The 15,017-nt window shown below is 35.6% G+C and overlaps 1 protein-coding gene across 3 annotated transcripts in view; it reads left to right on the top strand.

The window, feature by feature from the left end:
* Nucleotides 1-15,017, top strand: part of BANK1 (B cell scaffold protein with ankyrin repeats 1) — a 306,359-nt gene that overhangs the window by 100,695 nt on the left and 190,647 nt on the right. For all 3 annotated transcript variants that reach the window (XM_045987184.1, XM_045987189.1, XM_045987175.1), the window contains exon 5: nucleotides 814-953. In XM_045987184.1, coding sequence (XP_045843140.1) covers nucleotides 814-953 — 140 coding nt within the window. The remainder of the gene's footprint in view (nucleotides 1-813; nucleotides 954-15,017) is intronic.

The following is a 15,017-nucleotide window of genomic DNA, read 5'->3' as shown; positions in this document are numbered from 1 at the left end:
TCTAACTCTGTTGTTATGTTAATGCAGAATTCACAAGACATCATATCAGTCACTTTGAAAAACTTGTTCACAAAAAGGGTTTTGATGAGGAGTGCCTGGGTGGCTCAGTTGGTAAAGCAGCTGCCTTCAGCTCAGGTCATGATCCTGGAGTCCTGGGATTGAGTTCTGCATCGGGCTCTCAGCTCCACGGGAAGTCTGCTTCTCTCTCTGACCTTCTCCTCTCTCATGCTCTTTCTCTCAAATAAATAAATAAAATCTTTTTATAAAAATATGGCTTTGATGAATGTATAGTATAAATAGTACTTAAATAGCAGGGTATTAAACCTTGCCTTCCCAGGTTTTTCACTATAATCAATTTCACAAGAGTTTGCTAATTTCAATCGAGTCCTATTCTTTCTCTTTCCAAATACAATTTTGAGAAACTTGCCTATAATAAATGAGAATTTTCTTAAGGTTATTAACAGATACATGACTTTAAATGAATGATTGTATCCTTCTAAATTCTAAAGTATTATGTAAAGATAATTATAGATTATATAAAAAAAAAGAGGTTGAGTAGTAGGGAAAAAGGATTTAGGGCTTTGCTTTTACCATAATTTTAGCATGTTCCAATCTTGTAAGGTTTTATTTAATTAAGTCTAAAATTGTACATTATATTCTTTGGATACGAAGGATAAAAAAGAAAACATTTAGTGCTAGAAGTCAGTAAAATTGTTATGAATTCTTAAATATTTCTTCATATTCTCTAAAAGATACAAAAACAGGATACATGCATTGCATACTCAGCTCCTAACTCTTGTTTGCGTTTCCAAGATTTTCCTGCAGGCTCTGTCAGTGTCCGCGTCTACTGTGATGGAGTCATTAAGGCTACAACAGAGATGAAATACTCTACAAGGGCAAAGCCTATGGAAAACCTACTGGGAGTGGCACATCCAGGAGACAGTGTGTGCCAGGTAGGTGGATCTTCCCACAAAGTTGGTAACAAGCCAAAGAGCCAATGCTGGATAACAGAAAGCATGCTTTGGTGTAAAGTCTGAATGTTGGTTGAATAAGTGTGAATTACGCATCAGTAGGGAGGGAGGAAATGGACTTCTGTGGTGCAGAGATGCAGATGAATTAGTTTGCTTAACTTAAAAGTCATTCCAGATAATGTCACTGGGAGACAGGTACTCCGTTACAAAGTCGCTTTTGTGATGGACTAATTTTTTTTTATTTTTTTATTATTATTTTTTTTAATATTTTATTAATTTGACAGAGAGAAATCACAACTAGGCAGAGAGGCAGGCAGAGAGAGAGGAGGAAGCAGGCTCCCCGCGGAGCAGAGAGCCCGATGCGGGGCTCGATCCAAGGACCCTGGGATCGTGACCTGAGCCGAAGGCAGAGGCTTTAACCCACTGAGCCACCCAGGCGCCCCTAATTTTAAAGCTGCCACGGAGCAGATAAAGAAAGACAGAAGGATTAGGCTGAACTCTTGAGAAAAAAAATACCCTCTTTATCCAGACCTGGACAGTGCAAAATAAAAGTCAGGTCATTGAGGTTCAGGAGTCAGACAAACCAAGAGTACTACCGAAAAGGGAGACCAGGGCACTAATCTAGGAATTGTTATTTTCATGTGGAAATTTCCAAGCTCAGTGTGTTTTTCTTTGTTTCATTTATTCCTGTTACCTGAAAGTGAAAATTATTGCTTTAAATTGATAGTGTTTATTAGGAATTCCAGAACTGCTCAGATTTTCAGGGAAGTGTGCAAAGAGGCATTTGCTAGCCCCAGGTTCTTTCTCTAGTGTGAGAAAGCATTACTTAGCAAGGAGGACTTGGTGAGGAGTTTCTAGTCTTCTCAAAAGGCCTTGTTTGAGGTATTTACAGGCAAATGGAGATGCTGCCAATGCCTTCATCAGTAGAGAATGCAACAGTTGCATTTTGATTAATCTTAAACCATTGGTTTGACTCCTGCATTTTATTTATTTATTTATTTATTTATTTATTTTGTTACCTGACCCACTTTCAAAAGAAAGTTGTTTAATGTGGAATGTTTATCCTTTATGTGCTTATTCCATCACATTTTCAGAGTTAAATAAAACATTTCTTTTTAAAGCTACTTGATAATTAGATTATAACCTTACTGAATTGCCTTGGATTTCTGGCATGAACAGGGAGGGTAAAAGGGAGTAAAAGTGAAAAAGAGGTAGCCAAACAATGAGATCCTCAAATTTACCACAAAACACTCTACAACGAAATCATCAGCGATAGTATGGCTGACAGGTTGTCACGAAGCCTTATCTGTTTAAACTAGTTTGAAATTGGAGGCTTTGTTATTTATTTTGTGTGACACATTTTTCTGTTAGAACAATGGCAAAGGTAAGAATGTCTTAGAGAAGGTTCAGGAAATAAAGTACCATTTGTCAAAGTGGTGAGTCTGAGGACATTTGATAAAATGTCCATATTGTAATTGCAAAGCAAAAACAAAAGTATTAGCTTGAAATACAGATTGTTTCATTTTATTGTGACAAGTCTACCTTATCTTCCACTTTAAAAATTCCATTCATTGCAAAAAGATTAATAAAAGTGATATATTGCATCAGTATTCAGTTAGCATAGAAGTAAAGCAGAACCCCCAAACACATTTTTATGTGGATTTTACCTTTGTGGAGAAAAAACTTCCATATGCAAGAAGATTAAATATAATGTATGACTCAGACAATTTTTCAGAGTGCTTTATTATGCCAAGTCATCGTTTGTTTTACAGCTTTGAGTGAATAAAAACTGTTTTGCATCATTTTCAGATAACTAGAAAATACTTTTCACACTCGGTGTCAGAAAAGAGAGGTAAGAAAAGGTTATGATTACATCTAGGGTTCTCCTCTTCACCTGTCACTGGTGGCCTAGCAAAAGGAAGGATGCTGGACAGTCACAGCTAGATTCAGGCTTTTACTCAGGGGAGAATCACTTTGAACCTGAATGAATACTGCGAGGTACAATTACTCTAACTTGGTGACAGCAGACCACAACGTGGTAAGAAGAGACATTAAGAGATTTAGTTTAATCTGTACACCTTTGATAGGCTTATGAGTTTTGCTGTTGTCGTCAGGGGACGTGGACGTGTCATGAAATTAGATCAAACAAATTCTGAGACTGAGACCTCAGACCAGACTGAGCTGTACTACCGCAGGCCTGAAGGAGGGAAAAGGCTACATTCAGTCAGCCTCCATCAAATCTTAGACCGGGAATGGCATGGGGTTCTCCAGTCCACCGGCACTTGGACCACATGTGTTACCCCTTCTATGAATTTGCAGAGATAGTGAAAGGCAGACTCTACCCCTGATGAAAAAGATGGAACTGCAGGGGCATTTCCTTGGTGTGTGTTAGGGTTGTTTGGCCTCAAATAAGATGGCCCAGCCCATACTATGCTTCCTTTGCAGGCATTTGGATTTCCCTTTTGACATTTGGCTTTGTTCCCAAGCAGATTATATTTTTTAAAATGTGCAAAAAGTTTTGCTTTTCCGTGCCAGCATAGAACATTACAGTAATTGTTTCTTTCATGTACTTGCTACTCTGTCACTTAACTGGGAAATTTGGATATTTTGCAAATAGTTGACTGAACATCTCTAGTCAAAGAACAGCATGCATTGTAATTTTATTCACTGTAGTTATCATGCATTTGTAAGAAAATATACCACCAGATTTTAATTCCTTCAGTATCTGATCTACTTTGTTGAAATGGCATAGTGTAAGAGCCATCCTGAGCTTTCCTGTAAATTTTAATGGCAGATGTGACTTAAGTAATCTTAAAAATTAGTAGTAGGACACTTCCTGTAATCATTTAAAAGCTATTGGGCATATAATAATGTGAACATCCTGTGAATTTGAGGAAAGGAATACTAATGAGAAATCTGTGGGTTTTATTTTTCAGTAATCCTAGAACTTGTAATAAGAAACTTTATATTATCATTTAAAAGCTGTTGGATATATAGCGAAATGACCATTCTGTGCATTTGAGAAAAGAAATGATGAGATTTTTTATTTTCTTAGTTTATTTTTAATGATGTCCATTAGGTTTTAAATAGTTTACCTAATTTGGCTTAATTATCTAACTCCCTAAATCATTTCATCTTTTTTGGCTAGATATTAAATCCCAGCATGTAGCCTCATAAACGTACAATTTCCAGAGCATTACCTAAAACAACAAATTTAAGAGAGATTCAATGAAAAAAACAAAAAAAATCCAGAGTCTAACTTGGGAAGATAATTAGAATTCATGTGCTAGTGTTAGATATACTGGTAACTCCCATTTAACTGAGATAATTAAAACCTTTGAGATTTTCATTATATTTACAAAAGCATCTAGGGACAACCATAAAGCTAACTTCGTATAGGAACAACTAGATACAATATAAGAAAACAAATTAGGTGAAAATGCTAAAAGAACATAGCAATTATTGATCAAATCATTAGCATCTTATCTGTTAAAAGAGTTTTTGAAGGGGTACCAAATAATTCTTTTTTGTTGTATTGTTGGTACAATGATACCTTTGTGTTGCCTGTATCGATCATTTTGCAGTTTGCTTTATACTCATTGAAATCTTATTTTCATGTTAGGGTACACATCATTTCCAGTTTTTATTAAATTATATATATATATATGATTCAATCTTTGGTTTGTTGTTTGCATATATTTAATATAGTGTGAAGCCAAGTACAGTTGGGATTAGGGAAGATACAGACATAGAGAACTCTCATATCATGAGGAGTTTTACAGTTGTAAATCGTACTCTTAAAAGTTAGTTTTTTCACAAGGTTAAATTCAGATGTTAGCAGGTGATTCAGGAGATTCACCCCAAAGCCTTTCAGTAATTTTTTTAATGTCCTTGTCTCCTTGGAAAGACTGGTGGACTCCATTCTTCTTCTTTTCATCAGCTTCTGTTGATAAGGGGTACAGAACCATCTGGTATCTATACTTCACCATAATGCCAGTGTCATCTGAGATGCTCCCTTGCTACAGACTTCTGCTGACTCCCTGAATAAGGTGCAAAATCCCCTGAATGGCCTGTCAGGCTGCAGAGTCCCACATCTCTCCCAACATCGGCTCTTACCACAGCATACCCTCCGTGTCTTCTTAATTCTCTCTTTGAGTCCTGTGGTTTAGCCCTCCAGGGTTGCTTCCTCTTAGCACATATTAAGCTCCTCCTTCTCTCCCCCTTCTTTAAGGCATGGGCATTGTGGGGTTTTTTGTTTTTTTTTTTTTTTTCATCCTCACATACCCAGTTACTTTCCTGCAATTGGCTCCTGACACATGAGACACCCTGAGACAAAATGGGAAAATACAAGTGCTTGCTTTGTCCTCCAGTGCTAACTGAAAACGGAAGTGGAGAACTATAGTACAGGTATATACATGATAAGAAAGAGAATGAAAACTGTCCTCTTAAAATACACTTTAATTTTTCCTCAGATTGAGTAAATGAATCTGGTATTTATGAAAATGAAGAACACTCGGAGGCCCTGGATACCAGAAAAGTGGAGAATTTGTGCTATACATTTTTCATGTTCTACCTCAGGAATGAACTATATGTTCACCATGTTGCTTATTATGGACTTTTAACAGCTACAGGGTTCCAGAGTCTAGTCTTCCCTTTCTTTTGAATATTCAGTAATGTTTGCTGCTCAAAAAATGCCTACGATCTTCTTATCACTCTTTCAAAAAGGCTGCGTGTTATCTTTTCTTTCCCTTTCCTGGAAAGTGACTGCATAGCACAGGAGAACCGTTTCGTTCTGGATGGGGCAAGTGCAGAAGTTAGTTTCTTTTTTTTTTTTTTTAGATTTTATTTATTTATTAGTCAGAGAGAGAGAGAGAGTGAGCACAGGCAGACAGAGTAGCAGGCAGAGTCAGAGGGCAAAGCAGGCTCCCCGCCGAGCAAGGAGCCCAATGTGGGACTCGATCCCAGGACGCTGGGATCATGACCTGAGCCGAAGGCAGCTGCTTAACCAACTGAGCTACCCAGGCGTCCCAGGAGTTAGTTTCTTAAACTGAATCAGCAATCTCTTCATGAGAGCTCATTTTCCTTAGTGTGGAAGGAATTTCCTCATGTGTACAGTGGAGGAAGCTAGAATATATGATCTGCATGGGCGCCTGGGTGGCTCAGTGGGCCAATTCTGACTCAAATATTCCACAGTTTTATGACAAAAAATAAATACTTCAGCTGGGGATTCTGACCACTCTCACCAAAGAGGATTGGCTTGCAAGGGTTCTCCATACACCCTAAATTTCACTTGATTTAGCACTTCTTCCCAATTTTCCCTGCAGAGAAGGAAATGATGTGAATTTCATGTATCTTTCACCACTTTTATTATGTGTTTCCTGTTTCTGATGAAATATTTCAAGTGAGGTGGGGAAGAAAAAATGAAGTACCATTGGGGCATTTATTTCTGGATTCCTTTTTTCATATTTTTATGCCCTTAATTAGAATGGATCAGGAAGAATAAGGTATATCTAATGAAACTTGCATTTTACTGATAAAATAAGTGACATTTTGTGCCATGCCTCCACCTGGGATAATGATTAAGCAATGGTTACTGATGCCTTATTTGGATAGTTCAGACTTAAACAACAATCCTGAGCTCACTTACCAATCATTGAGTCAAACAGGAGCATACCACTTGGTACCTTCATCCACTTATTTAGGAAATAAAAAATAAATTAGTTAACTTTAACAGCAGTTACAGTAGCTATTGTTGGGGAAAATAAGTATTTCTGAATGGAGTTACTTAGCCATGAACACAACCATGGTTTTAGTTCCCATTAATTCTCTATCTTATAAGCCATCTCAGTCAATATTGGCCCCATTCATTTTAGCTTATGTTTAACTGTTGTTTAGAATGTATCTTATTAATGCCACTTTAATTTGTAGTTTCTGCTTACTCAGTGGAAATAAATACTCTCGTCATTTTTTATTTCTCCCCAACTGAGTATCTCTTTGGCTTTTTATATTCCCCTCTCCTCTTGTCACTGGGGTGGCTTTGACTGTCCTTTGCAGAGGATGTCTATGTGTCCACATCAGTGCTTCCTATAAATGACCTCATTCGAGGGCAGCCTTCTGCTTTAATATCTAGCTCTTTAGAGGCTTCAGATCTTCTTCAGCCATAAAGAATGTTTTTAAACAATCCAGAAAACAAGCACAAGTCAAATACAGTTAACAATATTCCTCCATTGTTATTATTCATAACAAGACAATTAGGGAAAATTACAGAATCTGCCTCTGGAATGAATCCCAAATCATCAATAACCCTTTGGAAATTAGAAGACTGAAAAATCCTTGTGGCAAAAATGTGTTTGTTGGAATTTTTAAAAAGTCATTATGCATTCTGTGGGCCTCTTTCCTAATAATAGTTATAGTATCAACAATCAGATAAAGCAATAAAGTAAATATGTAATCTGGGAACTCTAAATGTCTTTAGCATTCACAAATTATGCTTCCACAGTAAACAGCTTCAAGACACAGGAAATGAAGTAAAAGAAATCTTTGACAAGGAAAATTCAACTTCTAAGAATCCTGCCTCTCTCCCTCCCACCCCTCTCAGCCATTTAGCCGTCAACCATATTGCCTTAAGTAGCAGCAAACAAAAAAATATAGTATGTCAATTTTGCTCAAGTCCTACACAACAAATCCAGTGGATGTTTTTCTTGTTCAATTTAACTTGACTTTCAGCAGCAACTGATACCATTGACCAAACTCACTTTCCTGATTCTTTTCTCCCTTAGCTTGCAAGAAGCCCTATCTCTGGTTTTCCTTCTACTGCCTTCGCCTTTTCTTCTCAATATCCTTTGTAATCTCTTCTTTCCGTGATCTAGAAAATGAAGTTACAATTTCAGTATTTAATTCTTAGACTCTCTTCCTTTCCTGGTAAATATTCACTTGGCAAGTTAGCTCATCAACTTACAAAATACAATCCAAATGTGGTTTTCCCAGTCTTTCTGCCTCGGGACAGGCATTGTTGTCCAGTTTAAACACCAAAAACGTAAGAGTCTCTTTAATGCCTTCTACTGTTTCACCTGACAAATTCAATCCATATCAATTTTACTCCATGAATATTGCTCACTTCTCTCCACATCCCTCCAGTTCTAGCACCTCGTCCTCTGCTTTTCCTCGTGCCTGAACCCCAGCGGGCTCCTCGCTGGTCCTCCGCCACGTGTTCTTGCACCTGACCTACTCATCTCAAAGTCCGAAGTCAGAGGGGTTCTTTTAAAAAGAAAGATCTCAGCAGGCAATGCTCCTGCTCAAACCCTTTAGTGGATCCCAAAGGTTGTGTGGATTAAAAAAAGAAAATCTTGAACATGAACGATATGGCCCTGTAGACACTGCCTCCTCTCTTTCTCTCCAGCTTAATCTCACTCTCATTTCTCTTTCTCTGCACTCTAGACACACTAGCCAGCTTCCAGTTCCTGGACTTTTAGTTCCTAATCTCCTACTACAAGGCCTTTATATATGCTCTTCTTTCTAACTGAAACATTTTCCCAATCTTCTTTCCCCTCACTGACTTCCGCTAGTTAATTCTAATTCATCTTCCACATTTTAATTCCAGCTTCTCTTCCTCAGTGAAGCCTCCCTTGAACTTGTACATCTCCCTATGTATCTCTTTGTAGTGCTGATCACATTCCAGTTTGATATCTATGTGTATAATATCTGTCAAATTAATATCTGCCTCTCATTAAACTCCAACGTCATTTTGGGCAAAAATCCTATCTATTTGGTTCCCTGTTTCATCTCCAGAGCCAATTATACTGCCAGAAACATGGTTACTGAATGCCTATTTCATTGGGCAAAAGAATGAGAGGTATTTTATACATTAAGTTACCCTCCCAAACTGAAGTGACCCAGCTATCAGAGCCCCTTATTCCAACAGCCACCAGCTTCCCCATAGTACACCCACAGCCTTTTTTCAGAGCTCAGGTTATTGGACTGTTGGTTGAAGGAGGGCTGTTTCTGACCGAAATAGAAAAAGCAGGACAAAGAAGAGAAAGACAAAGGAAAAACCAAACGAATATAAAACAATGAGACCAATTCTAACAGTCTACCTTGGGAACTAGTACCTTAAACAACTCAAAAAATAATTTCAAAAATTTAGGAAAACATGGCATTATTTTGAGAAGTCTTTTTTTGAAAGACATTTCTCTGGATATTATAGGGCAATTTTTGTTTTAGAATTTGTGTTATTACCTATTTAACAGTAAGTTGTTACAAATTAATTGCTAACGGGAGGTAAGGGTGAGAAGAGTCATGGTTCCTAGGACTGCTCTTTCTAATGCCTGCATTAGGAAAACTTTGGTCTTTTGTTTGTTTCATCATTAATGTCATTAAATATGTCTATTATTGAGTCTGTTCAGATTTGGTCAAATTAAAGCTTTGAGACTTTTTGACATTATGTAAATGAGGGGTCATAGTGAAAAATTCAGCATAATCAGGCTTCAGTCAATTTCTAGTAAAGTTTTTTTTAACTTTATTAGATTGCCTTTACCTAAATTATAACGTTTATGCATGACTGATGGAGATGACAAAAGCTCCTATTTGTTTCCCAGAATTTCTTTTTCCTTTCTTATATGATAATATCACTTTATCCGGGCACATGTTTGCCCAGGTAAATATTGCACTTCCTGACTCCCTTGAAGCTGCGCAGAGCCATCTAACTACCTAACCAGCGGCCGGGAGCGTGTCCGTAGAAGTGATATGCACACATCTCTGATCATGTCCTTTGAAGAAGGGTGGAGTCTCTCCTTCGCTGACTTTTGTCTCTAACTGGTTACAGCAACAACATGGGAGTGATGGATGAACCAGCTAGGACCATGAAGAGGAAGTAGAGCACTGAACCCAATAGAGCCCAGATCCCTTAATCAGCCCTTAATCAGATTGCCTAATTCCAGGCTTTCATGTTAAAGAGAAATAAGCTTCCATCTTGTTTAAGCCACTGGCATTTTGGGTCTCAGTACCACAATAGCCAAACCTACCTTCTAATTGATTTATAAAACATGGACCATTGAATTTAAAAATTTAGAAAGAAAAAAACAACTATTTTCTTCAGTTGCTACAAAAACCAGTTTGGGGAGAAGTCTCCTCATTAGAGACTGGTGTGCTGTTCTAAATCACAGTGATTGCATTTCACAAGTAGTTATGAGAGCTCACATTATAGTATTTAGAGAAAAGGGAATTAATATGTGCTGGAGATTTTACACATTTTAAACTCTTAAATAGTTTTGTCAGTTAAGTATTATTAAGGTCCATAGTTAATGAGTCCTAGAACAGGAATTTCAACACAAGTTTCTCAGATCTGAAACATTTTTTCTTATTATAATACTATTTTTGTGCTATGTAAAGAGATGCCACAACTCTGAATACTGAACCAATAATAAATAGAACATATTTGAAAAGCATCTTAAACTGCATTGTTTTATATTTTCATATTTACTTTTGCATTTGTGGTCAGATATAGGTTGAAATTCTATAGATCAGATATAGGTGAGAACTGACTCACTTAAAACTTAGAAAAATTAATATGACAAAGAAAAATATCTCCTTTATCTTATTCTATCACTTATATAGGTTACTCCGTTAACTGCTTGGAGTTAAATACTCATAACGTTTAAATTTAAAGAAAAAAAAAAGTCTTTGCATAACCCTGGCAAGTATTTGCTTTGCTCCTTTACCCATCATTTTCTTTACAAGCTACAGTAGGAAATTTTGTTTAAGATATGTTATGTAAGCTATCAAATTCCCTTTTAAATGGCTATCTTGGCTCACTTTCACAGCACACACTGTGAACAATGGAACAAACGAAATGACCTTTCTTTCAATAGTTAAGCAAGCATAACAATTCGTTATAACAAAAAATAACATGTTTTGAGCTCAACCATTGACTTTCCTTTTAGATATCTGAAGGTAAAAAGTAAAATAGAACCATTTAATGGGCTTTGTCTCCTATAACATTTTACAACCCTCCTATGGTTATTTCACTCAAGTTGTTTCTCTTGCTAATCAAGGTACTTTAAAACTATTACTGTCTTTCTCTACCAGATCTGTAACATTACTTTAATATTCTGTGGCCAGACTGATAGGGCTCATCACCCACCATTAATGCTGAAAATACTACTTCTTTGCCTGCTTCTGCTGTGAAACCTGGACAAGCCAGATTCTCACATTTTTAACCACCCAGGCAGCTAGAGTTTTCATGTTAAGAGTTTTAGACAGACACAAGGGGGACATCTTTGGAGCTTTTGTTTTTGTGGTTAAAAAAAGAATAGATGTGTTTGACAGTACCCTACTTTACCATCCCCCTCCCGTGTATGCCCCTTTCCTTCCCCTTTCTGGCTACATATATGATGTTTGCATTTGAAGTGTCCATCATGAAACTATGGGACCATAATTTATTCTTTACACAAAAACTGGATCAGATTTTATTCTTTTCTCTGTGGCTAGAATGTAGTAGTATATACAGTGTGTTTAGAATGTAAAGGCATAAGTTAAAATCTTTGATGTTGTGCTTACTAGCTCTACAGTTTTGGATGTTACTAAGTTTTTTGTAACATAGTATCGCATCTATTTTAAAAAAATCTACCATGAAGGCATGTTATAAAAATTAGAGACAAATTATGTAAACTTAGCATATTCTAGGTATCCAGTGTTTAGTTATTAGTACCTCAACTCTTGAGTCTGTTTCACTGTATAGACTTATGTCATACCTGAAACATAGAGGCTTTCGTACCAATCCAGACATCTGAAGTGTCTCCTCATTGCTTCTATTATATGATGCTGTTCTAAAATCCTATTGTCTCTCAGTGCAGTCATGCCCAAGCAGTATTGATGCCCCTTACTCAAGAAATGGGGACATCAGACTTTTTAAAGGGGTGCTGCCATATAAATAGACTGTTCTCAAGGAATTCATCTTTGTGTAATGAATATTTCCTGGTTTGTTTATATTTATTTTTCCGGTTCATTTTGTTCCTGCCCTTTTTTTTTTTTTTTTTTTGTATTTACTAAAACTTTTAACTGATGTGTATGTATTTGTAAGAAATAATAGAGATTATGTGTTTGGTTTTGGTTTGTGTTTGGTTTGTGTTTTTCAAGGAATTGGTTCATGTAACATGTCAAAATTATGTGTGTGGACTTGTTTCTTGTACTTTCTTATTATCCTTTTGATGTCTGCAGGTTCTATAGTGATATCCCATGTTTCATTCATGACGTTTGTCATTTGTGTCTTTTTTTTATCAATCTTTCTAGAGGCTTGTCAGTTTTTTACTAATGTTTTAAGAGAATTATCTGTTACATTGACTTTTTTCTAGTTTATGTCTTCTATTTCATTAATTTCTGCATTATATTTATAATTTTTTTCCTTCTACTTTCTTTGAGTTTGTTCTATTTATTTATTTTTAGTTTGTTGAAGTGGGAACCCATTGTATTTACCTATATTTTTTACTTACTATGTTCTTTCTTCCTTCTTCATGTTGCAAGATTCTTTCTTTTATCATATTCTTACTGTTTAAAGAACTTCCTTTATCCATTATTGTAGGGTACATCTGCTGGCAATAGATTTCCTCTTTTCCTTTGAGAATGTCATGATTTCTAGGTCATTCCTAAAGGATGCTTGTGCTGGGCATAAGATTCTTGGTTAATAGTTCTCTTCTTTTAATTTTTGGCAAACAGTGTGCCACTTCTTTCTACTATTACTACTGTGTTTCTAAGTGTTTTTACCCGATAGGCTAAGGTTTTGTTTCTCGTTCAAATTGTTTTCTTTGTCTTTAATATTCAGCTGTATAACTATAATGTTTCTTGAAATGAGGTTCTTTGGCTTTACTTTGTTTATGGTTTGTTCAGTTTCTTGAATCTGTACGTTCATCTCTTGCTAAATCCAGGAAGTTATCAGCCATTATTTCTTTGTGTACTTTTTCATCCCTATCCTCTTTCTCCTCTTCTCCTGGGATTCTGATCACATGAACGTTAAATCTTTTGTTATAATCTCACCGATCCCTGACACTGGTATTTTTTGGTGTTTTAGTCTTCTTTGTCTTTGTTGTTGAGGTTGAGTATCTTTCATTGTTCTATCTCCAAGTTCACTGATTCTTTCCTTTGCCCCTTGCATCATGCTGCTGAGCCCGCCCACAGCATTTTGATTATTGTGTTTTTCAGTTCTAAAAATCACAATTTATTCTTTTCTATACCTTCTATTTCTTTGCTGAAACTTTGTATTTCCTTGCTGAGGCTTTTTAAAAAAATTATTTCAAGAATTATTGTATTATCGTGTTGAAGCTTTTTATCATGACTGTTTTAATATCTTTTCCAGATGATTCTAAAATCTTTGTCCTCTTTGTATTGACATTTATTGATTGTCTCTTTTTATTCAGTTAGAGATCTTCCTGGTTCTTGGTATAAAAATTGATTTTCTATTAAAGTGTGGACACTTTAGTTGTATTTAAGTAGAAGAAAAGGAGATAGATAGTAGTGTTCCATCTTCTCAGAAGTGGCATTCCATGATTCTAAATATCTTTTAAAACAGATACTTAGTATATTTTTCTCTTTTAAAAAAATACTTATTATAATAAAGTTGTTTATAAGGAATAACTATATATATCTATATATCATGCTTCAGATTCATATACAGTCGTGATTTATAAATATAAATATAAATATGTATGTGAATTTTTTTTTAAAGTACATTAATCAATCCCACATTTCCTTGCATGACACTGAAAGAATTCTGGAAAAAGTCATATATTTATTTCATATGTACAAAGTTGTTATCCTTTTTAAAAATATCTTTCTGTCTATCTCATCGCTTAGTTTTTTCTGAATTCTTTTTCTAATATTCTTGATAGGTATAGATCTAAGCAAAAGTACATATGTATATATGTTTATATTATTCATATATAGTAATCTTTCTTATAACCAAATACTAGTGTAAACATAATTTTATCATTACATTCTAATTTCACATCAATTTGTTCCTTATTAACTAAAATCTTAGAATGGTTAAAGGTGTTGCTGAATAAATGTTAAACTACTCTATTTTAATCTCTGTTTGAACAACCATTGTATCAACCTCATTAAGTATGTTTTAGGTTACACAATTTATTTTAAGGAGAGGAAATTTTTTTTACAAGCAAAATTCATATCAGCTTTATTCATAACAGCCAAAAATGAAAAAAAAAAAAAACAAATGTTCTCTAACTGGTGAACAGATTAGCAAAGTGCAGAACACCCATGACATAAAGAAGTACTGCTCGACAACAGAAATGAGCATTCTTTTTTATTCTTTTAATTTACTTTATTTCTTTTCAGTGTTCCAGAATTCATTGTTTATGCACCACATCCAGTGCTCCATGCAATACGTGCCCTCCACAATACCCACCACCAGGCTCACCCAAACTCCCACACTTCTCCCCTCCAAAACCCTGTTTGTTTCTCAAAGTCCACAGTCTCTCATGGTTTGTCTCCCCATTTTCAAATTTCAATGTCAGTGTTTAGAAAGGTTGCCTATTTGTGTCCTTGAAATTTAGAAATAAGCATTAACTGCTCATATCAGATTTTTCTAGTTAGGATATCTTCTAGGAGAAATCCTTTAGGGATCATTTTTAATAGCCATTTCTGTGATTTTTCGTATATTTGTTTGTGCCCTATACCATTTTTTTTTTTGGTAGCATAATACTAGTAACAGAATTGTGAAATGGAAAATAGATGTGATTCAATGAGTTATGGTAGGCTAGAATATTAAAAGTTTCCTATATTCTTTCCTCATTAAATAATTGTCTACATGGTGAAGGCTTTTTCCTTCTTCTGATTTTAAAACCACTGCCACTGTATTTTTAAAATTTCAGTGGTATAAGCAGTAGCATTTCTCACATTTAAGTGTCACAGTGCCTTAGAGGAAGAAATGGTGCTTCTCAAATTCCTACTGGAACTCTTGCCCTTTTGAATTCTCAGCTGTGTCTCAGAATCTCAGAACTGGAAGGAATCTCAGAGGTGATCTTATGCCTAACTTATATG

This window comes from Meles meles, chromosome 2 (assembly GCF_922984935.1).
Source record: "Meles meles chromosome 2, mMelMel3.1 paternal haplotype, whole genome shotgun sequence".
Taxonomy (NCBI): Eukaryota; Metazoa; Chordata; class Mammalia; order Carnivora; family Mustelidae; genus Meles; species Meles meles.
The sequence above is the reverse complement of the archived record's forward strand: the minus strand, read 5'-3'. Positions and strand labels throughout refer to the sequence as shown.